The 27,615-nt window shown below is 45.0% G+C and overlaps 1 protein-coding gene across 2 annotated transcripts in view; it reads left to right on the forward strand.

Annotated features, from left to right (window-relative positions):
- Positions 1-27,615, forward strand: part of SENP7 (SUMO specific peptidase 7) — a 991,910-nt gene that overhangs the window by 644,776 nt on the left and 319,519 nt on the right. For both annotated transcript variants that reach the window (XM_085622390.1, XM_085622391.1), the window contains exon 16: positions 15,888-15,980. In XM_085622390.1, the coding sequence (XP_085478516.1) occupies positions 15,888-15,980 (93 nt within the window). The remainder of the gene's footprint in view (positions 1-15,887; positions 15,981-27,615) is intronic.

Genomic DNA, 27,615 nt, shown 5'->3' on the forward strand with positions numbered 1-27,615 from the left:
TGCCCAGCCCTCAGCCCCTATTGTTTTGGGTGTATGCCTAGAGCTCTGCCCCTCTAGTTTTGGTACAAGAACTTCAATGCGCCTTGGCTCAGAGAGGAGGGAGAGGAAACGGAGTGAAATGAGTTTTCCTTCGACAGGCCGCGAGGCGTGTATAACAGGCTTCTCAAGTTCAGACTCCATGCGCGAACAGCTCACCAGTCTGAGTTTTCCTTTGCATTCTGGAACTTGTAGTTCTGAAGTTTTGAATGTACAAAAAAGGAGGGCACTCGTTGTGCTTCGTTGATGACATTTTTGATGCTTAAGCAACCAATTGGCACTGTGAATTGTTTGCATTATTCCAATCAAAATATCTGAAACTGGTCTAAAGAGGATACAAGTCCCAATATGGTAAGAAAAACCTGATCTGGATGAAGCACTCGCTCAGTGCTTAGCAAAACTCAAGTGCTTTGGTTTACAATGACCGAGGGGAAAGCGAGAGACGGCGCCATTGATTAAGTGAGCTGGGTTTAGTGGATGGACGCAATACCGGCCCCTGTGCAAACATGAGCCCGGACCCCAGCAAGCATTGGCAAAGCCAATCGGTCCTGCATATAGGAGAGCTTCTGGCTTTGCCACTTTTTCTTGCCATGTTGGACAGCAGCGCAGGAGAGAGGCCACCCCTGGGTGCCAGAGGTCGGTCGCTGGCCGCCTATCCTGGATAGATCTGACCCGGGGTTCCCGGGGCCAGATCCCTGGCCGTTCCACCGAGGAGGGCGCAGAACTCTGCCCCTCCAGGAATTCTGGGAAATCATCTCCATTTACCTCTCCCTCCCTCACACCGGGTGTCACAACATCTTCCCGTGGCCACAATTCTCCAGACCGTGAGGTTTGAGGGCCCGTATGCTGATCGTTGTGACACTTCTAGTGAACGACGGACGCTCTCCAGAGACAGGGGGAGAGGGGAGCTGGGGCACGAGGAGTGAGAGGGACAGGGTCAAGGAGTGAGAGGAGAAGGAAGGGCAGAGTAAGAGGAGAGGGCAGGTGAGATAGATGCAAAGAGCGAGAGAGCACGGTGGACGCCGTGCGGCCCACGAAGCTTATGAGAAGGGTGGGCCCCAAAGGAACCTGCGAAGGGAGGGTGCAAATAGAGAACAGGGGAGGTAGGAGGCGAACTGCCTGAGAGGAGATTCTGCATGAGAGAACAGTGAGGGTCTTGGGGCTCTGCTGTGGTGAGGGGCAGAGTAACCCGCCGCCATCAGGGAGCCCTGGGTGTCTCACCCCAGGCCAGGGCCCGAGCTCTTTCACGCTGAGGGGATCGCCTGGCAGTGTTCCTCGCCACCTCTGCCAGCGGCGTTCAGTGCCCCTGAGAGAACGACTAAAATGAACTGAGAAGATAATGACATCTCAAACCCCATGGAGGGGAGCCAAGGGGAACCCTAGAAGTGTAATGCCAGGCCAGGGACCAGTGTGCCACTCACAGCCTCCGCTGCCAGCTGAGAGCGCCACTGTCAGACTGTGAGACTGCACACCTGGCACTCTCGGGGGCAGACATGAGGCATACTTGACCGGGGGTGGGCGAAAGGCGGTATTTAGGACAGAGACCTTCTGGGTGGGTAGCTCCGTCAGGGGGCTCACGGTGCCTGATGCAGACTCCCTCACGGTGCCTTGTCTCCTCTGCCAGCTTGGTTTCAATCTCAGGCTTTGAGCCTTCACCCCCGAATCTCACGGAGCAAACCGGAGGGGGTGGGCAGGATTATGTTGGGATTTGGGGTGAAACAGAACTCTACCATTAAAGAAGTGTGCTATTTAGCACATCCCCCTCAGTCTCGCTCAATAAAAAGATGAAACGAAAAAAATCATTCAAAGTTACAGTCACTCTACTGACGGCACAAACCTGCAGAAACGAATGAAATTCCATTCAGCGCTGACGTTGGTTTGAAAGTCGTACCCTGGGCTAGGGAAACGCGCTGCAGCGCTGTAAACCTATTGTGAGCCTCAACAAGCAGATCATGTCCTTCTGTGGTGGTGTATCTCTTTAAGAGCCGCCATGGCTGAAAGACTCGGACGAAGTTGAGAATGTATTTTCCTGCTGACCAGATGCATTTCCTGTTCAACTTGTCGACGGTGGCGAAAAACGAGAAAGTCCTCACGGCGGAACTGCACCTCTTCAAGCTGAGGTCCAGACAGCCCGACCTGACGTACTTCCGTAAGCACCATTTCTGCCAGGCAAACACGCCATGCCTCGATGATGGGGGAAGGGGGGGGGGGGTTGTTAAAATGAGTGGCCTCAACAACGGATAACAATAACAAGTTAAACGTGCTTCGATGCGTGCTGTTGCTGTCGCCATGAACACCACCATCTTTCTCCGAGGTCAAGCAGAAATGCCTCGGAGAAACGCAGCGTCATTTTCGGATTCGGTGGCGTGTTTTTCTTTCTCTCCTCTTTCCATTGGCTGGAATGTTTACATTCCAGAGGAGCGAAAGAAACTAAAAAACACGCCCCCGAATGCGAAAAAGACGGGGCTTAAATGGACAGACGCCCCTCTCCTCCAATGGCTGGCCTCCGTTTAGGAAGCCAGCCAATGGAGAAGAGGGGCGGGTTCAAGCCCCACTACTAGAAAACATTAAATCTCTCGAGCGAGACTGCGCAAGCGCAGCCTTCGCTAGCCGAGACCTAAAAATGGATTGCTCCTCTACTCCCACAGATTCAACAATTAAGGCTCGCACCTCTCGAACCTGGTTCTGCAACTGGACCGGCATTCCACTCCTCCTCTGTCCTTCTGTTTTCATCCTCGGCTTTCTGAAATAGAAAAAAACAGTCTCAGTACGAGTCTGTTTTTTTTCTTTTGCAAGGCGTCTTGTCTATCGGTGTGTCCTATGGCCATTTCTGCGATCTTTCCAACAATACCAGATGAAAAATAGAAAGCTGCCTAGAATAATACATTTTTTGTTTGTCCTTAATTCTATATTCAATATGTATTATTCTAGGCAGCTTTCTAGTTTTCCATCTTTCTCCTATTCTGACACCTTGTGTCCAAAGCTGGTAAAGCATCTAGCTATTTCCGCTGCACTTAAGGTTTAGAATAACGCATAATGCAATCAGGAAAAAATCAGAGGAGACCAGCGGCGTGTCACAGTCCGTGGGCCAGATACATTATTGCTGCAAGGCTGACTCTGGTGGCCGGGTAAAATCTTGCAGCGGGCCGTAGTTGCCCGCGGGCTATAGTTTGGAGGACAGCTAGATGAAGGAAGCCTCCCAGCCAACTGACCAGCTAGAAACCTTCTGTGATATGGTTCCTACAAATTAAGGAGGTCTGTGCATCTGGACAGCAGAAGCATCAGAATATATGGGGACTGAGTCCACTCATCTCATCAGAGTATGATGGCCCAATTCCTGGCTATCTCACAGAGTCCATCTGTACTCTTTACCTGATAGGGTACCGGATGGTGTCTGCAACCTCTGGATATGACCACTCTAATTACCCCAAGGAAATTGTGGAAATAGATCTACCTTTTTGTTATTACTTAGGCATGCCCAAAGGGAGAGGCAAGAATACACAAATTGGTATTACAACCATTCATTTAAGCAATTATATTTTCGTGTAAAAAAAATAATAAAGAAATAAAGAAAAACATGAGCCACAATTATTAGCAGAAGGAAACAAAGCATTGTTACCAGCATTACAATAATGGTGAAAAAGTTTCATAATTCAACCATCATAACTTTGCAGTGACTATATGGATATATGAATATATGTAATACTGATACTCCTACCTATAAAGAGCATAGTGAGAATGTGTTCTGCCAGATTGCTTGGAGCAAACCTAACTCCCCACGTTTGTGTGTGATGTATCAGGAAGCGAGTCTGGTGTAGAACAAGCCACTGTCCTTTGCAGGATGGGGATTGGAGTCAGTAGGGCTGGATCTCAGACACAGGGTTAATGTTCCAGAATAATCATTGAAGTGCTTGGCTGAGGAACTTGGCTCACAAGCAGTTTATATATTAGAAGCCTGGCTCCATTTGCACTGTGTCAGAGGTGCCACACTGATGTGTGATTGTTTGTGTTTTTGATTTAGAACTGTCTCCAAACGGACCATAAAATGCAAGGGCAATGTGCTCAGTGTACGTTTAGCCCTGGACATAGTGTTCAAGTGTCGTGATAAAATGCTTATGAAGAAAATTTGTTTGCAAGCAGAACACTTTCTGAGTATGTTATCATATGGCACTATATAAACAACTACTTAAAAACACAAAACAAGATTTTTTTAGCAACAAAATTACATCAGCTAACAACTCCCCTAAAGAGCTCTTCAAAATAGTAATCTCTTTGGCTCATCCTCGCACTCCCTCTATTGTAGCCAGTCAAGAGCACTGTAAAAAAATCGCTCAATGTTTCTTTGACAAAGTTAACAGTATTTTTTTAACATTTTCAGAATCCTCTTCCGGCCACAGTATCAGTTTAACTGAATGCCAGTACGTTACTAATCCTGATAAGTCGACTTTCAACCTTTTTTCCGGTTTAGAGGTAGCAGATACAAACTATTGGAAAAAGTTAAATCAGTCTCTCCAACCGATCCTTGTCCGTGCTTAGTTATAAAACCGACAGTTGGACCTGTCACAAAACAACTGACCCATATTATTAATAATATTTATTTAGAGGCATACTTCCCCAAAGAATGGAAACATGCTTCCATCTTGCCTCTCCTAAAAAAAAAAAAACGAATCTGGATGCTAGTGATCCCAACAACTTTAGACCCATTTCTAGGCTACCCCTTCCTGACAAACTCATAGAAAGTTATTTGAACTCTCAACTCAACAAGTTTTTGCGGGACTCACAGGCCCTTGATCTAACTCAGTATGGGTTCAGAGAGGCCCACAGTACAGAAACGGCACTCCTAAAGTCCACTGAAGAAATTAGAACTAGTCTAGATCAAGGGGTAAAAGCCGTACTGATCATGCTGGATCTGTCTGCGGCTTTTGACACAGTCCATCACGCGCTGTTAACGGACCGACTAGACGAGTTAGGGATCAAAAACAACACGTGGAAGCTTCTTAAATCATTTCTCACTGACAGAAGCCAAACGGAGACTTTAGATGAATTTGAAGCTAAATCTTTCTCCCTACCTTGTGGGGTACCGCAGGGTATATCACTAAGCCCAACGTTGTTTAATGTTTACGTGTCATCTTTAGCCCCCCTTATTCAGAGCTTCGGGTTTGCTCTAACGTCCTAAGCTGATGACACCCAAATTGTCGAGACACTAGTACCAGAGAAAATACAGGAAACCGCGACAAGGCTGCAGGAATGTATGAAAGCTGTGGGAGACTGGATGTTCCAGAACCGTCTGAAGCTTAATTCCGGAAAAACGGAAGTTGTTCTTTATGGAAACAACCCCACTTTCTGGACCCCTAGTTGCTGGCCAGAGGAGATTGGACCCTTACCTACGCCAATTAAAATGGTCAAGAACCTAGGAATCTTGATATATGACAAATTAAGTTTTAGGGATCAAATTAACCATGTTGCCTCTACTACCTCGTACATCCTCAAATCCTGGAAAAAAATAATGCCCCTTTTGCCGAAGGAAGCACAACAAACGGTAGTCTCTGCCCTTATTATAATGTCCAGACTAGATTATTGTAATAGTCTATATCTTACGATCCATAAAGGGTCAATGAACAAGCTGCAGATGCTGCAAAATGCTGCAGCCAGACTTATAACAGCTACACCTAAATATAAGTCTATCTCAGCTAAAATAAAACAACTTCACTGGCTTACAGTCAGCAAACGCACTCAATTTAAGTCCCTGTGCCTAGTATTTAAAGCTCTTCATGGTATTGGACCAGAATTTTTACAACGTCGCTTTACCTGGTATATGCCTAAGAGAGTACTACGGTCAGCCGACCAAAATCTTATAATTCCTCGGGTAAAAAAAGCTAACTGGGGTGGTAGGAGTTTCATGCTCAATGCGGCTAAGTCATGGAACTCTCTACCATTAACCATTAGAAATATACCGAACCTCTTGCCTTTTAGAAAGGCGTTAAAAACATGGCTCTTCTCTAACTAACTGGATGTCTCTGTTCTCCAGCCCACAGCAGGTATTCTCATAGCGCCAGGACACCTTCGGGTATCAGTTCGCGCTCTATAAATACAAGTAACATGAACATTAACATCATGTACGTGCAAAGCACGTAAAAAGTCATCGTCCAAGAAAGATGTTGATTTTAACGTGTATCTGTAAAATGGAAGTTTATGTGCCTGGGCCCTGTTGAACTCCACAACACCCACTCCTTGACTGGAGTGAGACTTTCACTTGAAACTAAACTTGAAAGCATATCCTAAAATTAAAGTTAATATGTATGTAAGCCTATTTTGAAACCTTTAGTGGAGGTCAGTGAGGGAACAGCCCACATGACTCACTGCTGTTGTGCTCTCGAGCCTTCCTCCTTCGCAAGATGGCACGGCGGACAGAGCTTCTGGTGTAAAATGCCATCACAGTGTCGTTGTAGCGCAGAGTAAGCCTGGCAAGAAACCTTGCTGGGGCACTTGGCGGTCAATTATTTGCCGGGGGTCCCCGGTCTCACTGACTTCTATGAAGATGGCGGCAATAACTTCACCGCTGAGTAATGGCCGGCGTGGAGACATCAGTAGAAGTGGAGCTTGCAGGGATTGCAGCATTGCCGACGTGGGGTGGAGAGTCACCAGGTGCCTCGCTGAGGTAAGAGAGACTGTATTGAGGAGTCGACACAGTGAGCCTGCCCTTCCCAGGTGAGGGTTCCTGGTCAGGCACCGATCCTTTCTTCTCTACAGACCGTGCCTTATAAGAAAAAAATTGAGGTGCTGGGCCATTGAGGGGGATAAAAAGATGAAAAAAAGCAGCTCTGGGGAAGGAGTATGCAGCAGATGCACCCGAGGGAAGCAGGCGCTCCAGTTAAGGCTACCACACCACCTAATCAATAAGCCAAAAGGCGCGCAGCTCAATCACACATTGCAGCTCAAAGAGAAAAGGCAACCTCACAGAGGGGCAATGTGCCTGCTACCAATATGGAATTTATGTCCCCAGTGTTTCCGTTTATTGCGGGCAATAGTGTACCATCTATAACTGTGTCTTCAAATGTAAGTATTTCCGCTGACAACACTAAGACAGTTAATCTCTCTTGGTTGGATACTTCAGAGGGGGTGATATAGATTGCCAGTGTGACTCTGCTAAAAGTGTTACGAGGAAGCAGGAAACAGGAAAAATGCTGCTAAAGGATCTAAAGATTACCTCCTGTTCCCTAAAATGCAAAAAACTGAAACTGAGATCGTGACTTCATGGTCACGGGTGTCTGCTCTAGAGAGATCAATGTCAGGTCCAGCCTCTGTTGAGTCAGTACTGATTGATACGCAGTCTCTGTTATATAGAGTTCAAGATGCATCAAGTTCCTGGTTAAAACCTTCACCGAAGGTAATCTGTGACCAGCCAGGTTAGGAGGTAACGAACGTTTGTGTGATTCCCCAGACGGAGAGCAGCTAAAACACTCCATCGGTTCAAGTGCCATCGCAAGGTACTTTCTATTTTTCACCAGTTCCAGCACCTTCTTGAAACTATTCTTACAGAAATTCGAGACTGCAAGGCTTTGCAGGTGCAAGAAATAGCATTAGCCCATCACAGTTTGGATAAAATAGAAGAGAAGATGCAACAAATTCCAGAGCGAATTAAAGAAGTTGAACAGAAAGTATCTGATTTAGAGGACTGTTCTCTTAGCTGGGACAAGGGCATTGATATCCTCCAGAAAAAGCTACAGGCCTCCCAAATTAAGATAGATGAAAGGCGGCCTTTCATCTATATCAAGACCATGATCAAGGAGCATGTTTTGGAGAAGTCCCCCGTTGATCTTATGTAATGCGAGCTCACCTAGTTCCAGCTCAACGTATACCAAATGCAAAATATCCTCGAACAGTGATTGTGAACTTTGTGGATTACCGCATTAACAAGTCTGTTTTATCTAAAGCTATCCAAAAGAAATATTTTCTGCTACGCGATAGGTCATTGGTCAGGGTATGCTCTGATATGTCAGCATTGGCAGCTCACCCACGAAGGGACTTACTAGGGCTAATCATACACTTCTGAAATGTTAGAGCACAGGCTTCAATAGTCCAGCAATCTAAGTTGAAAATTCTGTTCAAAGGGCAGTTCTACCTTTGCGCCAACACAGAAGAAGCGCAAGGGGTTCTACACAAAGTAATCAAATAGGAAATCAGCTAGGAGCTAATTCAGTGCTAGAAGTTGGGTGCTCTAGCATGTAGCGCTTCATAGCATTTGCGCTATGATTCTTGATCTGAATGTCTGAGTTATTCTTGATGTTTGAATAATGATTTGACCTATTTGCACTTTTCACTAGCCACTTTTGCACTAGCCACTTTCTTTACATTTTTCTTAGGACCTAATGATAAAGGGGCTATGACTGATTGATTGTTTCATGGAGAAAACGTGTCTCTTGTAAGCCTGATGTCATTACATGTAGCACTTAATACTTTTTATGCTGTTAATGTTTCGGTGACAACTGAATTTTTGTATATTTGCACTTTACATTAGAGTTTGCGCTTGGGTCGTAAGAATTACTTTATTTTTTTAGCTCAACTCAAATAGCAATGTGGATGGGCTTAGTATCAGCTTAGCCGGACATTGCAGAGGGTGGGGGGGAATCCCCATAAGAGCATGACTAGGTGCCATGTAAGGGCACCACAGTCAATGAGGTGGACTGAGGGAGAGGAGTATGGACACTCCTCTTCAGCTAGGGTGGGGTGGATATGGGCGAGGGAGAGACAGGGTGGCGCACCAGCTGAAAAAAAGAGTAGTTACATAAACAAGAGGTTCATTGTTTACATTTTGGTTGAGAAATTAGTGAGCTATATTTATACAATAAGGATCCTTGCCAAAATGGTAGTAGGAGAGTGGGAAACCCCAGAATCTTTACCTACCTGTCCTATAGTGCTAAAAGTTTATATTATTTCATCTAATGTTAACGGGCTACTTAATAAGAGAAAAGCATGCGCCATGTTGAATTGGTTAACCATATTTAGACCAAAAGTGTTTTTTTCTTCTTCAATAAACCCACCTTAAAGACAACCTTTCCAAACCCTTTTTCCCCCCAAAAGAAATTCACACTCTTTCTACACCTCAGCAGGGGCTGATATAACATCAGTAGCTATTCTTTTATCCAGGAAAATTGATTGGCAAATGTGTGATGTTTTTAGGGATGATAAAGGACACTGGCTGTGGGTAAAAGTGTCAGTTAAAGGAAATATATTGAATTTGGTTAATTATTACTGCCCTGTCCCTGATGATATTGAGCCATTACTTCAGCCACATATTTAGGCATGATGGTGGTCAGTCTAATGATCGGGGGGGTGATTTTAATTTCATGCAAGACGTTAGCCTCAATACATCAAATGGCTCCAAAAAAGAATTAAAACCTTGCCCGCTTAGTATTCTTACTTCATTTTTACTCACATTTTGATAGATCCACGATGCATGGAGTATCCATTGGGCAAGGAATACACATGTTTTTCGCAGTTTTGCCTCAGCATCTCGTATTGATTACTTTCGCATAACTAGAGTAATCCAGTGCCAATTGCCCAGCATAAAGGCTAATGCTTTCTCTGACCATTCTGCTCCATCAATATAAATTCAAGTAAGAGCCAAGATGAAAGATTAACCCAGATGGCAATTCAGTCTAACATTACTCTCAGATACCATTTGGCTGGAGTAAAGTAGATAATTTATTAAGGATTTCTTTTTACAGCTAATTCTGGCACTGGAGGCGATATGATGATCTGGAAGACCTTTAAGGCCGCCATTTGTGGACGTTATAGCCTTTCAGGCTTATAAAAATAAATAACGTAAAGCATGCGTGGTCGCATTGGAGAGAACTTTAGATAATGTAACTAGTATACAAATGTCCATAGGAAATCCCGAAGCAAGGAAACAGGTGTTCGCTATAGCTAGAAATAGACTAACACTCCACAGTGAGAGAAAAACAAAAATATCTCTTCCTGGTCATTCAATGTGGGTTGTGGTTCCAGGAGGGCCTCTCTGTGGTTGTTCAATGCGCGTTTTCTTGCTTGAGACGCGATTCGTCTTGGATAGTTCCTAGCTACTAGTTTTTTGGTCAGGTTTTTTTTTTTTTTTTTTATAATCGCTGAGTTTGGTGCAATTTCTCCTGATCCTTAGGAACTGCCCGAACTGTAGATTTTCTTTTAGGTGTCTGGAGTGGAAACTGTCATATAAAAGCAGGCAAATTTTTACTGTTGGTTTTTCGAACGCCTTGATCAACAACGGATCGGGAAGACCCCCAATGATGAAGCATGCCACCTAGGGGCAACCTTGGTGGGTGAGGGTTTTTTTTTTAAAAAACTGTGTTTTTTTTGCTCTCACTGTGGAGAGTTAGTCTATTTCTAGCCTTTCTCCCTGCTGTGTTCCTTTTTTGTTTATGATATACTATTGAGAAGGGTGAACCCAGTTTTCCCTCTTCCTCCTCCGCTTTTTTTAAAGTTAGCTATAGCTAAGCAAGCAATATGCAATTTTTCCTTGACCGAAGAGATAAGTAGCCACCAGGCCTTTCAAGAGAAAATCCACGAAGAGAGCCAACATATTGGCAAGTTTCTTACTTGGTCTCCCAGGCCACTGAAAAACAATCAGATAGTTGACAAAATTGAAAATCCAGAGACTCATTCCTTATTGGACAAAATTGGTGAGACTGCTGAGGTCTTTTTACCGCTCCAACTAGAATGTTTATGAGAAAATAGAAGAGGTTCCTAGGCATAAGTTAGAGCAGTTTTTTAAATCTGTTATGCTGCCGCAGGCGACAAGTGAACAAAACAGAGCAGTTTTGGAAGAAATTCTGGTGTAAGAGGTTTTTTCTGCTCTTCAGAGTATGTCATATGGTAAGGCTTGAGGTGGTGACTTCATTCCTATGGACATCCTTAAGGTTTTTTCCAAACAACTAATACCAGTCCTAGTAAAATTATTGAATCAATTTAGAACAGAGAAATCTATTCCCCAATCTTTTAAGGACTCAATAATTATAGGTTTCCTTAAAAAGGATAAAGAGTGCCACCAATGTCAAGTCCTATAGACCGATTCTCTTTTTTATGAGTTTTTTTTATAGCCAACTTGACTCGAAGGTATCAGAGCGCTTTACATGATCACCAGTTAAGTTACAGACAGACACATTCATTTTTGTTAAGCAGAGGGCGATTAAGTTGTGTATCCCTGTCATTTTCTACATGTATAATACATTCCCTCTTTGGTTAGGTCTCAGAGGGAGAAATATAAATTTGACATCTGGTTGGTAGAGAAACGCTTGCTCGGGGAGACTAGCCCAATTGAAGACGCCATCTTGGTTGTTGCTTTAGTTGCTCAAAGGCTCTCGATCACTCCACTCTATATAATGAAGGCCGGTCCGCAGTTGCGCCGAATGCGCGCCTAAAGGCTATCCAGTCTGTGCCCGAACAGGGCCAGGAACCCTGCCCCCAACAAACCACAAGTAAGTTGTTTTATTCATCCCTACAACTGGGGGCTCTTAGGGGTACTATCAAGGAAGAGTGCCTTCACTCTGTCACTCTTAATAATAAGGAATTGTGCAGGAACTACTCCCTTTCGCCCCTTTCTACTTCTCACATTAAATCGACAGTAGCGTCGCTACTAAATGGCACATGCACATGATCAACTGCAGATCCCTACCTACCCATAAACTTGAAGTCTTTTTCTTGCTGGAGGAAGATAAACCTGATGTAGTTTTCCTAACAGAAGCATGGCTGAATGCAGAATCTGGGCCAGATATCATCCAAGCTCTGCCTTCAGGCTATTGTATGTGCAGAAGAGACGGACCAGAAAGAAAGGGGGGGTTGTTATTATTTTTAAACGTTTTTATGAACCTATACCCCTCCCTGATTGCGAAAGTATAGCTTTCGCCATCGCCCTGACCCACACCTTCTCTGGGATGCTTCTCTATAGCCCCCTGGCCCATGTAGGCACTTTACCCAGGCCCTACCAGATATAATTGCCAGCCAGCCACTCAGTAAGCCACATTTTATGGTACTGGGCGATTTCAACATTCATTTATAGGACACAACTTACCCACAAGCCGGAGGGCTTCTAAGTGATCTATAATCCTTAAAAATGTCCCAAAAAGTGGTGGGCTCAAACACGAGAAAGGGCTTTACAGGACCCCATTTTTTATCCACCGACCCTCGTCTAAATGTTTTGAGCCCCCAACCAGTAGTGTGGTCAGATCACTATCTGATCCCCTTTTTGGGGAATGCCCCAAACGGCAGCCCACCTCCGAGTCCAATCACTTGGAGAGACTGCAGCTGGTCAAAACTCAACTGTGAAATGTGGAGGCATACCCTGTGGGGATCCAGACTTGACCTAGGTGAGGACCCCCAGATTGTGAATGAAAAGGTTACCGACTGGATAAAAAAATAAATCACTGGACCATACCATCCCTTTAAAAGCGCTCACATGGCACACTAGGGACAAGTCTGCACCTTGGTATACTACTCCCCTCCTGACATTAAAAAAGGCATGTAAAAAGGCTGAAAGAAAACGGAGAAAAGATTATGGAGAATGCTGCAAATCCGAATATAGAGAAGTTATGAGGACCTACCTCCTTGAAATTAAAAAGACCCAGGCGGCATATTATGTAGCAAAGATCAACCTCGCCACCAATGCCCTACGCAAAATATTCCAAATTGTGAAAACACTGATGGAACCTACGACTTACAGCCCCACCCCATATCCCTCTGGAGGACACTGTAACAACCTCAAGTTTTTACTTAAAAAAGAACACGGATATCTATCTTACATTTCCCCATCCTAGCAAGGACCCTAGTTCCAGCCCAATCAATAACATTTTAGCTACGGAGAAAAATGTCCTAATGAACTTCCTCAGTTTTACCCCTGATACTTTAACACTTACATTTAATAAAGTTATATCAGGTTCCCCATATGACCCTGTGCCGCCACACGTTTTCTCTACAGCAGTTGAACTCACCTTCCCTTGTGTTGCAGGAAATGACCAACCTATCTTTAGCAACAGAAATATGGAAACATGCAATGGTAAAAAAAAAAAAAAACAGTCTGGACCCTCTCTGCCCAAGCAATTACAGGCGCACTTCTTTGCTACCTGGTCTGAACAAAGTGATAGAAAAACATGTAAACCATCATCTGTCAAACTTTATTGAAACTAACTATATCCTGCAAACCAGATTTTGCCCGTTGCACAGCACAGAGACAGCCCTTCTGGCAGCAGTAGAGGAGTCAAAAATACTGCTTGACCAACAAGGTATGGTGCCCATCATTCTCCTCGATCTCAGTGCAGCATTTGACGGGGTGAATCATAGCATTCTCATTAAGAGATCTCACAGTGTAGGTCTCATGGGTCCAGCACTTAATTGGCTCACCTCCTTCGAGAAAGACAGGAAATGCCAAGTCTTTGATAGTTCCTGTTCATCTGACATTTTCTCGTTGAGCTGTGGAGTCCCTGAGCCCAACACTTTTTAACTTTTATAAGCGCCCATTAGCAGACATAGTACAGCCTTTTGGGATATCCCTGGCCTCGTACGCAGATGATACCTAACTGGTGTTCTCTCTAACCCAGGTAGGTGACCCTCATTCTACCACACTAGGGCCTTTAGAGAGAGTAGCAAGCTAAATGGCAGATTCCTGCCTCAAACTAAATGGGGAGAAAACTGAGCTGATGGTACTGGGCAATAAACTCACTATACACCCCAACTTGGGGTGACCTGATTGCTTAGGGAACCCCTTGCTCCCCATGGCGATTATAAAAGCCTTGGGGTTTGGTTAGAGAAATCATTAAGCATGGAGGCCCCGGCCAGAGAAATCTCTGCAAAATACTATACCTACTCCACCATCATTCCACAAGTCTCGTGGTCCAGGCACTTATCCTTGCACGCCTGTATTACTGGAATTCACTTTACCCAGAAGCCCCAAAGTCTGTCATCAAACTTCAAGTGGTGCAGAATGCATCCACCCGAGTTCTGTTCAGTATCCCTAAACACATCTCTGCCCAGCAGGCACTTACCACCCTGCATTGGCTGCTGGTTGAAGAAACAGTAAAATTCAAACCCCTATGCATAGCGCACAGGGCACTCTAAACAAAAGACCCTATTAGCCTCAGACTCCTGCTGTCCCATTATATGCCTAATAGAGTCCTCTGCTTCACCAACACCCGCCTGGTCACCATTCCGCCTATAAAAAGAGCGAGAAGTGGAGGGTGGTCCTTTTGGAACACCCTCTCCCTCGCTATGAGACTCACTGACAATAAACTTAATTTCCGGAGGCTTTTAAAGACATGGCTATTTGATAACTTATCTGCTCCGTACACTTTGGTGGGCTCTGTGTCCCATTGCAAGCGATGGGATGCCTACGGGTCGCCATGACCTCTACAAATGCGCATAGAGTAAAATACATATCTGTGCTGTCCTCTGATTATTTGAAAAGGGATTGTTGGGTATTTGCTCTGTTGAAATGTGTTGAAAGCAACAACCAGTCCAAAAAGTTGAGATTATGATTTCTTGTTGTGATTGTTTTAGGTTCCCGATTTGCTATTCAGTATTTAGTCATTTTAGTTTGAGATTTTGAATTCTTATGCCGTACTATGATTATAGATGTAGCTTTACACACACATTGAACTGGTAAGTATAATTGATAAATGAATAAACTTATGTTAAAAAAAAAAAAGTTGAATGTTCGAATAAGTCTAGTGAGGTATGTTATTTGTTACCTGTTGGTGGTATTGCTTGGTGTGTCTCTTTTTAGAGAGGGGTGAAGGAAGTTATTGGAGATACCACAGGATTTATAGCCCAAGTGATCCACTTTTCATTTTACTTGGAGGGCTTTGGAATGAGGATCCACACACAGTTATCTTCATATACTGCTTGCACAACTCTTTAAAGTAGCAAATATGCCTATTGCCAATGTGTATGGAAACAAACGCTCAGTAACATTCAGACAGAACATTAAACTATTTTATCTGAAACAGAAGGTCAGTCAATATTAGAACGCTTAATTCAATATATGAAACGGATAACAGAGACCTAACATGTCTGATACACTTGAAGGAACCTACATTTGTTTGTGTCCAGGTAAGTGTCTATGTAATTGGAAGCCTAAGAATGTACGCTGTGTGAGGTGATTTAGTGCTGATTATCAACACTTACTGAGTCCACCGTTGGGGGTATGGGTAGGTGTGTTGGAGGGGTTACTTGGAGAGTTGTGGACTTATTGGAACGGTCAATGATTTAAGAAATTGATTTTGCACTTGTGGGAGTTGCTTGATAAAAATTGTTTCAGTAAACAAAATATCTCCAATAGATGCACACTTTTCTCAAATAAAAGAATTAAGGTGAATATCCTGATAGAATCTAGTAGCACAAATGCTCTGGCATGTGCCCAATGCTTCTAAAATAAATATAGGTAATGTAATTGAATGTTAAGTGTTAATTTAAGTCTGAAGTAACTTTAATATTTTCAGTGGTTTTTCATTTTAATAAACAGGTGCAACATGGAGCGTGTTTTGGGTTACGGTATCTGTCTACCTCTCTGATTGTCTTATTCATTCACAACCCCAGGTGCTAAAAAGATATTGTAGTCTTTGTTGTGAGACCTTGGAAATATCTCTATTGAAAATAGTCTGCTTCATCTCATCCATAATATTAACCAAATTATTTATTATGTTTTGCATAAACATCTTGCAGTAATGTTTCTGAAACGTGCAACATTTTTTATATTGAACCATAAATAAAAGAATTCAGTAAGACTGACAATCCATAAAGCTTCTAAACTGAAAACGTCAGATATTTAATTTACTTGATTATAATTTCAGCTATTTGTTCCTTCGCAGACCAGCTCAGCGGAGACATCATGGGGTTAGAACTTGGACTCGCCACGTGGATATCTTTGAGAAGGATTTCATCTTTGTACCTGTTAATGAAGAGTAAGCATTGGCTTCGAATTTTAAAAGCTAATCAGTAATGACACATGAAGAGGGCATTTACTAATAATCTGGGTGTTGCGGAATCAAACAAAGATGACTATAGTTGTAAACTTGGAGGGGCTCAAATAATTGTATTTATCTGAGTATTTTTCTAATTCTGCTCCTCTCTCCTGCTCTGCCAATTATGTTACTGTGATGGTTTCAGGACATGTTGTCTTTGATGTATTGACTAGCAATATAAATACAAATGTCACATCTCAAAGGTTCATAGAGCAAAGTAATATTGGTAGGAGATGGTGCAAGTAGCTCTTTTTAGGGTCAGCCTAGCAGTCAGAATAGTAGTCTGGTTGCAAAACACTTATGGTCGACTTCACAGATCTTCAAGTGGGCTTAAAGCCTGCCCATTGCTTACCATTGGTTGGCATTATTGCCACTCTTATTTGCTTGCATCTTATTCAGTGGCTAGCCTTGGCTATCCTGTCTGTCCCTGCCCAAGAGCATGTCCCGTTTACTTGTGTCATTTCACTGCTCATTGTTAGGGAGCAACTTTTTCTTTGTGCTTAAGCATTTCATGAGAGTGCATGGCTTTTCCAGTGGTCTGCCTGACCTGTGCTTGTTTTAGTGTCTCTCTCGCCCGTTTATTTCTCCACCTCCATGTTGCTTTCTCTTGCCCATGGGCTTCTCCCCCCACCAACTCCACGTTGCTCTCTTGCCTGTGTGCTACCTTCCCCCACTCCACTTTGCTCCCTCACCCATGTGCTGCTCCCTTGCCCTCAGTGCTTACCCCCTACATGTTGCTTCCCCCACCTGCACACTATGTGTTACTTCCCACCACTCACTTTTGAAAAAAATGAAAAGGCTGTCATGCTCCCCCCCCCCCATATCTTGCCTTTGTGCTACCTACCCCCACTCCACTTTGCTCCCTCACCCATGTGCTGCTCCCCTGCCCTCAGTGCTTACCCCCTCCATCTTGCTTCCCCCCACCTGCACACTATGTGTTACTTCCCACCACCCACTTTCGAAAAAAATGAAAATGTTTTCATGCCCCCCCCATCCATCCATATTGGTGAATAAACATGAGTTAAAGGAAAATGCGCTGCATGGCAACGTTTAAAAAACTAATGAAAAGAGATAATAGTAATAAAAGAAAGCACAGATGTGTGAAGGAAAATACTATAACTCTAAAGTTCCCCAATGCAGTTTTATATAGCGCAAACGTGACCTGAAGATAGCAGAGCTTTTTACATGAGCACCAGTTACATTACGCAAGGACACATTCATTTTAGGTTTATTTCTAGGGCACAGGGAGCTTAAGTGATTTACCCAGAATAACAGGATGTTGAGCTGATGCCAAGACTCAAACTCTGTTCTCCAGTTCCAAAGAAGGCATCTCTGGCCATCACATCACACCATTCCTCTCCCTTTAGTGCACTGTAATCGATTGGCCTGCATGAAAAAAAAAATTGTGCTAAAAAATGCGATGCGGCGATGTAGTGTAAAACACTGGGAAGCAGCAATGATGACATGTCTGCAGCTGAAGGCTGGGAATAGTGCTGAGAAGGCAGTTTATACCTGCGTACAGCTGAAGGTGCTTTAAAGGGCATGCCTTCCATTTTAGCAAGCTTCGCAGTTACCACCTTGGCAAATTTTCTTTATTCATACAATGATGGGAAAAGCAGCAATGGGGTTGGGAGGGGGGGTTTGTGGACAGCAACAGGAGGTCAGAGGGGGCAAGCAGCAACTAAAGGGAGGTGGTGAGGGGAACGGGGCAATCGGCAACAAATGCAGGCCTGGGAAAGGATGGTTAGAGACAGCCTGCAAAACAGTACACTCTGAAGCATGCAAGCACAAACAGGAAGCAGGACTTGGTCCATGCTCCGCGACATGGACACACATAGAGCCCTAGGAGGAAGCTGGATGGGAGGAAGAGGTGCTGTCCAATAAGAAGCAAGAATATGAGAGTGAACTGGGTAAGTAAAAGTAAGTAATGAGCAGTCTCCAAGCTCCTTTTATGAGGTTTCTTTTCAGAAGAATAGCTTTTGCTGACAGCACATGTACGTGATGGAGGCAAAATCTAAAAAAGGCGACTGCTTCATTTTGTAGGCAAGTGTATATGTGGTAATGCATTCACATGCCTACAAAGTATTGCAGCCATAGCAGCCGCGTTGGAGCGCTTTCTTTTTTTTAGCCATGTTAAACTGCATCAAGGATGCTATACAGCATCTCTAAAAACCATTGGAAAAGTTAATAGGTCCCAAAGGTTACACCAGTTGGCTGTTCCAATGCTTTTTTTTTGTTGTAAAAGACACTAAATGCAACGGCTAGAAATTACAATTGTTCCAGGAGTTTTTCTACTCAAGGAGTCCAAAACAATTGCTCCACTTGTTATGGCTTCTGTTTTTTTCTAAGTTACTACGAAAGGATAGCTTTCTAGAAGAGTATTGAGTCTTCTTTTACAGAACCAAATTCATTTGATTGTTGCCCTAATTTGATGGCATAAATTAATCTGCCTTAATATACTATTGATTTTTTTCAGACGTTAGCACAAAACGACCATCCGATATTTTCATCCAAGAATCTTAAGTATCAAAGGGTAATTTTAATATTTAAAATGTATATTTGTAAATCATACCCAGCCACAAGGATTTACAGAAAAAGATTTAATCCGCAGTGAGTTGATTAACTGATTTTCTGTACATCTTATTATGTGGGTGTATATTATTCAGCAAGGTTTTGGAAAAGAAAAACAATTGTTTTTCTTTCTGTTTATAATTTTCCCCTTTCTGCATCTCTCTGAAACATGGTGGGAGAAGCAACTTAAATAAGTGATTACTGGTCAGTCATCATGTTTTAAAATCCCCTGTCATCTCTATCACCCTGCTCATACCTGCTTGTCTCTTCCTTTTTCCTAAGTACTTATTTGAACAAGAGTAGTGACTGATCAGTTCTCTTACTGCATAGTCTGCTATCAACCCCTCCTCTTTATATACTGGATGAACATAAGAGAGCCCACCCTCCCTAGATATTACCCTCTTATGATTGTATCATGCTATGATATGTATTTCCGATTGTATCATGCTGTGATATGTATTTCATTGGTTTTATTATTCCTATATTTGAAATGATTTTAATTGATCTTATGCAATAAAATTATTCTTTGCCATTTTTTGATTTGCTGTGCCTATAAGATGTTTGCTCTGTCCCATTATAGCCCAGCAAACCCCTTCCTTTCTGAGGCAGATGCTTCCTTGAGCCCATCCACTCTATAGGTTTTGGAACTTGCATTTGACTGTGTATTGGATGCACACCAAGACCTATCGTTCTCCCTGTTTCTCAGTTGTTCTACAGCCCGTCCGTTGATGGACAAGATCCATCAATAAATGACAATCTTCCAAACCCCCCCCCCCCGTGATTCGCAGCCAACGGGCTTTACACTGTATATCAGGAGGCCGGCAGGTACAAACACTCTAACTGGCCAACTTGTAAGTTTGTGTGTCCTGCTTTTCAATCCCACCTGCTGTTTGGGCTGTAGCCATCCTTGACCCTCTCAGCCCCACTGACCGAATGCAGCCTCTCCCTCCATAACACAAGGTAAATAAGAACTCTGAACAAATCTGAATTGCCTACCCAGTGAAGGGCTGGATATAAGAGATTGGACTCGTATTCTATGCCTATGTGGAAAGATATGAGACCGGACCAGGTTATCTTCATTTATATCGTATTCACGGAAGGGAGTCAGTTCCTCTATTGTGGCAGAAGTACTGAAGGTCACTGTCTGCCTACTGTTTTTAGTCGCTGGAGATCTATTTTTCAGATCGTAATGCCCTCACACACCTGTTAGGGTGTCATGCTTCATCATAGGGCGCTCCTCGTCAGACCGGCGCTGCAATGTCCACCGGTCCTGGTGGCATCTTTAGCGGAGTTCTTTTGATCTGAGATCGCCATATATGAAGAGTGGGTGTGGGTAAAAAGTGAGTGAATCTTAGTGTGTGTTTTAGGTGGCAAAGTGATTTAAAATAGGCACCAGCCCTATGAATATTTTAATTCGGGGAATAGGACTGGGACTAAGTAAAAGCAGTGGGGCTACCACAAGGACTTATGGTACCTAGGTAGCTATTAGGTGTATGTGGTCAACATGTTTCGTGTCGTTGAGGCTCCAAAATCGAGCAACACGTCTTCAGGAACAAAATTATGTAAAGGTGAAGGGTCCTCAGGAGAGAAAAACACTTTTGAAATAAGCGAAAACCAAACTTTCACAACGCTGTTTGTGAGAAAAGAAGGGCAATGTAGCCAAGTAGACTACAACCTGGGAAGATTGGAACACTGACCCTGCTCCTTTAAGGTAGAGTTCTCTACTGGTAGCCTATCGTTCCATGCCAATAAAAATAGAGTCTGTTTTTTTCGGCTTGGTGGCTGGATGCTGGGACACTGAGCTTGTCCTTTTATCCCTTATTTGCTTGGAAAATCTGTCCAAACCTTTGAAAAAATGTCCCAGTGTCTTGTAGGACTAAGAAACTAATTTTTCTATTTTCTAGCAATTCTTTTTGGTTTTTAAAGAGAAAGTCACTGTTCTTGTGAAGTGTTCTTTCTGAAAACAATGTCTATAATTACTGTTAAGCTCAGGACGAAATCAGGTTGTAATGTCATCAAGAAGACCGGTGAAAGCAGCAATTTTCTCCTTCTGGAAGATTTGAGGAGGACCATAGGTCACTCAACCACCTCAAGAGGCACCAAAGAGGGAGATCTAGGGAGCGGTCTTATCGAGAGAAGCACCAACACTCTAAGTCGTGGTCCGACACTTAGGGCTGCCACATGGTTGCCGTTGAGAGTGGGATCAATGTTGAAGGATTTAAGATGTCTTCTAGCACAAGAACTGAATCATATCCTTCTGGCATATCTACAACTGGGTTCATAGAAGTGGCATGCCGGGGATTAGATGGTGTTAGTAATGGTGTGACAGGCCTGCCGGTTTCCTTGTGTCAGATTTTGAATATTCTTATATGCCAAATATATCTGCATATATATTCTTGACAAGATCATCCAACCAAAAATTATGAGTAGCTAAATCAGAAGATTTGGTTATGCAGAGATATCCTGACAAAGGTGAATCATGACCTCACAGCAGTACCTATTGCTGCAAAGATGTTGACACATGCAACTTGTTTTCAAGAGAAATTATGCGGCACCTTACAGTCGACAAGAAATCAATTAGAAGCACCCAGTTTACATACTGCAGGATGCAATGCCAATAACCATGCCTCTGGTTCAGTTGCTGTAGTCTACCCAAAATTGGAAGACATCAAAATAAGACTAGTCATTCAAGATCCCAGAAGGCTGTGAAAGTGAATCCCCCTTTCCATTTCTTCAATCTACTTACAAGTAATTACAAATCATAGTCTGCAAAGAATAGTGACCTAGGCAATTGTTGTAGATATAACAGCCTTAGCTGATTTCAGACACAAACTTTTTAGGATGAGTCAGGACTGTCACTGGATAAAAGATACACATAAAACAGTGCTACCATTCCTGGAAAGCAGTCTTGACTGACATACTTCCATTTTGGGATTTATTATAGTTTAATTGAAAAGTAGAATAAATAATTTGCACTGTGCAGTGCTTACTGTTTTGTGAAATCTACGCTTCCACAATAAAACAGTGATTCAATATTATTGCAGTGTAACGCCCCCAGAAATAGAACTGAAGTATTTCCCACTGGGAAGGGCATCTTGTCGCACAAGTCCACCTATTGTTGTCTCCACAGTGTGCTAGGGGTTGCATATCTCTCCTGGTTGAAACAGTTTATCACAAAATCAAACTGCTATAACAGTGATCTATGCAACTAAGTGCGTGTTTAAATAACGTTATCATAGTTTACCCCGGCTTACGCATTTCCACTTTCAAAATATAAATATTGTAAGCTCTTCATGTTAATTCTGGTATCACAGATTAGCAGAACCTTATTGTAATCAAGAAATAGAAGGTAACCCATCAAATGTCTAATGACCTGATTAGCTTTCTCATGTTTGACATGTCCGTACACGTTGGTAGACCATTGTGCAATATAATTTGGGTTCAGGTTAGGCTTCTGACAAAGGGTATGTTATACAGATTACTGATATGCATGTCTAAAACCCATATGCGCAACACCTGTCCCAAACAGGGTTACATTTGATCGTTTATACTATAAATCACCTGCTCTAAAGTTGCACTTTTGGGCATTTCTTGAGGACCACCCCTTGATGTCTGGAGTATGCAGTGATCTCCAGAGCTGGAGTATGTATAGTTTGCTATTGTTAATGCTGTTGAAAACCAGGTTGTTTTCTGGCGATTTATTGCTGAGTAATATGTATTATAATGTAAGAGGGCAGCTTGGTTCTAAGATGCCACTCATATTGGTCCAACCCACTGCCTAGAAATGTTGTCGATTGGGCTATTCTCAAAGTATATGGACTATGTCACTTTCCTGGACATTGCAGGTGGTGCCAGGTAGTATCCTCATATTCTGGAACCATTTGGGGCACCAATGCCATCTTTGAATTTATTTGTAGCTCAACCTAAGGTGTGCATCCTTGAGTGCTTTGTCATGAACTGCTAGTAGTTCTGACCAGTCGTCATCCCTGTAATCTAGCTGTAGGCGATGGGACCACCGTTCCGTCAAGTGTCGTGCTGTCGGGCTGGAAAACGTTTGATGTGTAAGAATCTTGTATATACCCAAGATCGTGCCTTTAAATGTTCTCCATTTCTACAGGTTTTAAGAATATCGGAGTCTGACATGTGAGTGTGTAGTCGTATAGTTAATGATTTAAGAGAAAATATAGGATTTGGAAATCCCAAAACTGGTTCTTTCTACAGCATAATTCCTCTCGGACTTTGACAAAGGTAGCTGTGAAATGTTTCCAATGTGGTTCCAAGACTCCTATGATTATAGAGCTGTTGCCACATTGGGTGCCCCTTTATTAAGTGAATTTGTGCTAATTGATGTGAAAGCTAGTAATACCCAGCATGTGGGAATCTTATTCATCTGTGGCAGCCTGTAGCTTGCTTAACTTTAGTCTTGGTTTTCTTCAAGCCAAAATGAAGTCTTTCCTCAGTCTGGTAATGTCATATAGTACCAGTGTTTATAAACGAAGTGGCAACATTGCATAAACATAATTCAAACAGGGCCTTACTTTCATTTTTTAAACCCGACAATTCCCCACAGAGAGGTTAAGCGAGGACCTTCGTATAAGATTGGATTTTGTTTTGGAGAGAAGAGGGTCTATGTTAGTTGCTCCCATTTTTGAGAGCTCTGTCATATTAAATCCCAGGTATTTGAGGCATGATGTTGTCTACTTAAAGTGGTATTCCACGTGGTGGGTGAGAGGTATGGCTTCACATTAACCCCAATTCATTTTATATCTTGAAAATTTTGGAAAACTGGAGATCGTGTTAATGGATTTCTGTGTGTTAGACAATGCTAGCAGAACATCGTCAGCATATAAGAATACCTTATGTTTGACAAGGGCTGAGATTCTCTTTATGGCAGTGTTGTCCTGGGTTATAGTGCAAGAATGAACTACAATGGAGAAAGGGGGCATTCCTGCCTCAGCCCCCTCTGAAACTTGAAGGCTGAAGACACATTTTCATTGCTCCCTGTCATCTTATAGCTGTTACAAAGGTATCCCCCAGATCAATGTGTGCCAGTACCTTGAACAGAGAAGCTAATTCTACTATATCAAACACTTACTCTGCATCCAGTGAAAGGTATGCTTTGGGCCCAATTTACATGTTGGTGGTCTGTATACTCCATCGTAAAGACAATCAAGGATACACGCCGCCAACATAAACTAACGACCATTGGGCTACAGAGGTGACTTCTGTGTCACTGCCAAAGCTAAACCTTTCCGTCAGCCTGATGGAGTAAGGGCTCATGGAGAAATGGCTGCATGTCTGTTCAGCCAATCAGGATGGGCAGAAATGTAGCCATTTTATTTACTGTCTATCACCACCAGGGTTTTCCTGGCGGAACAGACAGTAAAAAACAAATAGTAAATGAGGCAGTTTGTCCGTTTTGAAATCTTTTTCTTGCCAGAGTATGCGGGCCAGTGATTGTAAGTGTGATGTTGATGAGCGATGAGGTATAAAGCCCACTTGATCATGGTAGCTCATGTTAAAGATCAATTGTTGTAGTCATTTACCTTTGCCAGGATTGTTGTCTGTATTCAGTAACTAGATTGGCCTGTGGCTGGTACAATCTGACTAGTCTTTCTCACGCTTTAATAGGAGAGTTATCTTGTCTCTATTAGTCTCCTGAAGAGGTGAAGCACTTTCTTTTATTTCGTTTAACAATTTACATAAAAGGGGCTCGTTAAGCCTATAAAATCTGCTGGGTACCCGTTTAATCCTGGGGCTTTATTATATAGTAAGTCATCAATGACCTGCATTATTTTGTCTACAGTAATATCTTCGTTAAGGGCATCTATCTTGCAGATGTCACCATGGGTAATAAAGTGCCAGAGAAGTCATCAGCTGATGGAGGTGCTGTGCAGCTATTCAGCTATATATGGTTTATGATAATATCTGAATGTGTTAAGGATACCTAATGGATTTGTAACTATTGTATCTGTCATATCTGATAGAGACTACTAGCCGCAGATTCCTTCACTTAGAATTATCCCCAGGCGTGAGACTAGATCCGGAAACTTTTTGCCACAGCATCCCTGCGTGCCTGGGCGACATCACGGGACTCCGCCCAGGCGTCGTCCGCATACGTGACATCAGGGAGGTCACATAAGACCCGTCCCGGCGCGCTTACGTCAGTTTTTTCCTTTTCCGCATGCAACGCGGATCCGTTCCATGCTGCCGGCCTGTTTCAGGCCCCCATTTCTTCCATTCTTTTTTGGTGGGAGCAGTGTGCGAATGCCTTCGGGCTTTAAAGCTTGCACGTTTTGTGGTCGTCTTATGTCGGTGACGGACCCTCACCTCATTTGCATGTGGTTTTTGGGGGAGGATCACGGCACCTCGGATTGTGCGGCATGCCAAAAGTTGAAGCTGAAGTCGCGGCGGGAGCGCCGCATGAAACTTCTCTCGGCGCGTCTCTCCAGGTCGACGTCCTCCCCTCGGTCTGCTTCGGCGGACGGCTTCAGGTCCGGCCGTGGTCGTCGTCCTCGCCTTTCTCCGATGTCACATGAGCGTTGCCCCCCGGTGGATAAGTGTCGCAGTTCATCCCCGGGGGCTGGTTCTCGGCCTGCCGGGGGCATGGACTCTCCGCGAGTGATGTGGCTCCGCATATCGTCCTATCCACCGTTTCTCGGTGTTGGGGCATCGAGAGTCCAGATGGAGACTTACGCGGCGGCTTTGCAGGCCTCGCTGGCATCTCCTCCTCCGTCGCCTCCTGGGGTGTCGGTGGATTCTCTCGCCTTGCGCAGGGCCCTCCCGGTGCCGACTGGGTTGGATCCAGACTTGGAGGATGTGGTGCTGTTGGGGTGCGGCTCCTCTGGGGCACCTCCTTCAGGCCACAGCGTCTCTGCCTCGCCACAAACCCCCGCAGGGGTCCCTGTGGGGTCCTGTCTAAGGCCGAGGTGATGCCGCTACGGCGCTGGCAGCAGCTGGACCGTGCGGAGCCACAGGGGTCAGTGGCCCCTCCTCGTCCCGCTCCGGGTCGAGGTTGAGGGCAGACCTCTTGTCCTCTGGTACCTCCTCACAGGCGGCTGCCTCGTTGGAGGACGAGTTGGAGGTTGTATTGTCCCTGGCGCCGCCACAGGGGTTGCCGGGCGACCTCCGCCTCCTTCTGGGCCGCGGCTGGCGGAGGACTTCGGGCCCCTCCACATGCCCATCCCGTTCCCCCACGCAGGGGGTTGCCTTGGTGGGGGTCGGGCCGGCGCCGTCCCGGCGCTGCTCTGGGGTCAGTGCGGCTCCAGCTCTACTTCGGTCCCCGCTCCGGTCTCCGTTGCGGGGTGACTTGGAGGTCCTGTGCCCGTCGACGCCGGATGGCGCCGGTGTCCTGCCTCAAGCGGTGGAATCCACGGCTCCGCAGAGGGGTCGTACGGCGGATTAGTCTTCGGACGCTCCTTCTTCTCCGGAGGCAGGCTCATTTTGGTGTCGTCCTCCCCGGAGACTGGTCGCCGTGTGGTGTCTTTTTCACCGGCGTCGAAGGGTGGCTCCCCACCCTTTTTGCGACAGGGGTGTCCGTCGGAGGAGCGGCAGGTGCCTCATTCTTCGGCACCTCCTGACTTCCAGGTCTGGCCCTTGCGCGCCCGCTTGGCCTCGGGGACGGCCGTCTTAGTTTGCAGCCGTCTCCCACAGAGGAGTTTCTTTCTCCACCGTGGGGCCCTATGGATGCGGGTGCGGCCTTCACTCATGCGGTGTACACGGCTGTGGGCATCCTACGCATGGGCGACCTGGTGGCTCACTTTCCGGCGGACCATCTGTTGGAGGTCCTCCACCAGGGCTCTGGTGGGAGGGAAATCTTGCTTCCCTTTTAAGGTTGGCTCCTTTCTGCCTTGACAGGGGCTTGGAGGCGTCCTGCCTCCGGGGACCTGGTGCCTCCGCATATTCTGCATCGGCACCTTGCGACGCCGCGTGACCCGGCGTGCCTGTCTGTTCACCCCTCAGCCCCCAGTCCCCTTCTGCGGACTGCTTTCCCTCCCTACTGCCCCTGTTGGCTCCGCCGTCCAGGGAGGCCCACTGGCTGGACACTTGGGGACGCAACATTTTCGCCTCGACCAGCACGGCCCTACGGGCCCTTAACACCTTGTGTGTGCTGGCTAGGGCCTCCTCCTGTTTGTGGGACTCGGCTGAGTCTCTGGGGTCTGCAGCGTCCCAGGAGTCTGCTCAGGTGGATTTGCGGCACCATGCGTTGGATGGCCGGGAGCTGGCGGCGTTTATTCTCCACTCTGCTCTAGACGTCTCTGAGGCGCTGCGCCGGGCCATGGCTTCCTCAGTAGCTCTCCGTCACCATGCTTGGCTTCGGGGCGGCGTCTTCCCCGAAAATATTCGGGATAGACTCATTGATCTCCCATTTGATGGCAGTCTGTTGTTTCATGCCCCGGCCGACTCCGCCATCCAGAGGCGCTTGGCAGGGCTCCGTCCTCCTCCGTCCCCTCCTCAGTGACTTCTGAGTTAGGGTTGCCTTTTGGTCTTCTTAGGCCGGCGGTTGTGGTTGTGGAGTATGTTTTTCTGGCCGATTACGTCCTTCCTTGGGACTTTGGCATTGTTGGCTGCTGGACGGCCCCTTGTTGCCGTTGTTGTGTGTGAGTTCTGCAGGAGTTGTTGTGCAGACTTGGCCCTGAGATTGGGCCTTCTGCTTTGCTTGGGCTGCTGTCAAGCCTGTAGAGGGGATGTTTTTTTCCCCGTGGTTCTTTTGTTCCTTCCTCTGCTGCGGAAGTTCTTCCAAAGAGGGTTCCCATATAGTGGGACTTCACGTGCCCTATGTGGGGTTATGGTATCTGTCATATGGCATGTGCTCTGCTGGAGGGTTCTGGTCGCCTTCGGGTACCTGTTCTCCTTGGTGTTTACGTAGGTTGCTTTTGCTTCCTGAGGTCGTGTGCGCAGCCACTCGTGGTGGTGGCCCGGGCCTCTCCTCCTCTCCCTGCTTCCGTTCTGCGGTCTGGGATGTCCCTTGTCAGGCGTTGCCTACTTGGTCTTCCTCGGGCCT

The sequence above is a fragment of the Triturus cristatus genome, chromosome 8, assembly GCF_964204655.1.
Source record: "Triturus cristatus chromosome 8, aTriCri1.1, whole genome shotgun sequence".
Classification (NCBI taxonomy): domain Eukaryota; kingdom Metazoa; phylum Chordata; class Amphibia; order Caudata; family Salamandridae; genus Triturus; species Triturus cristatus.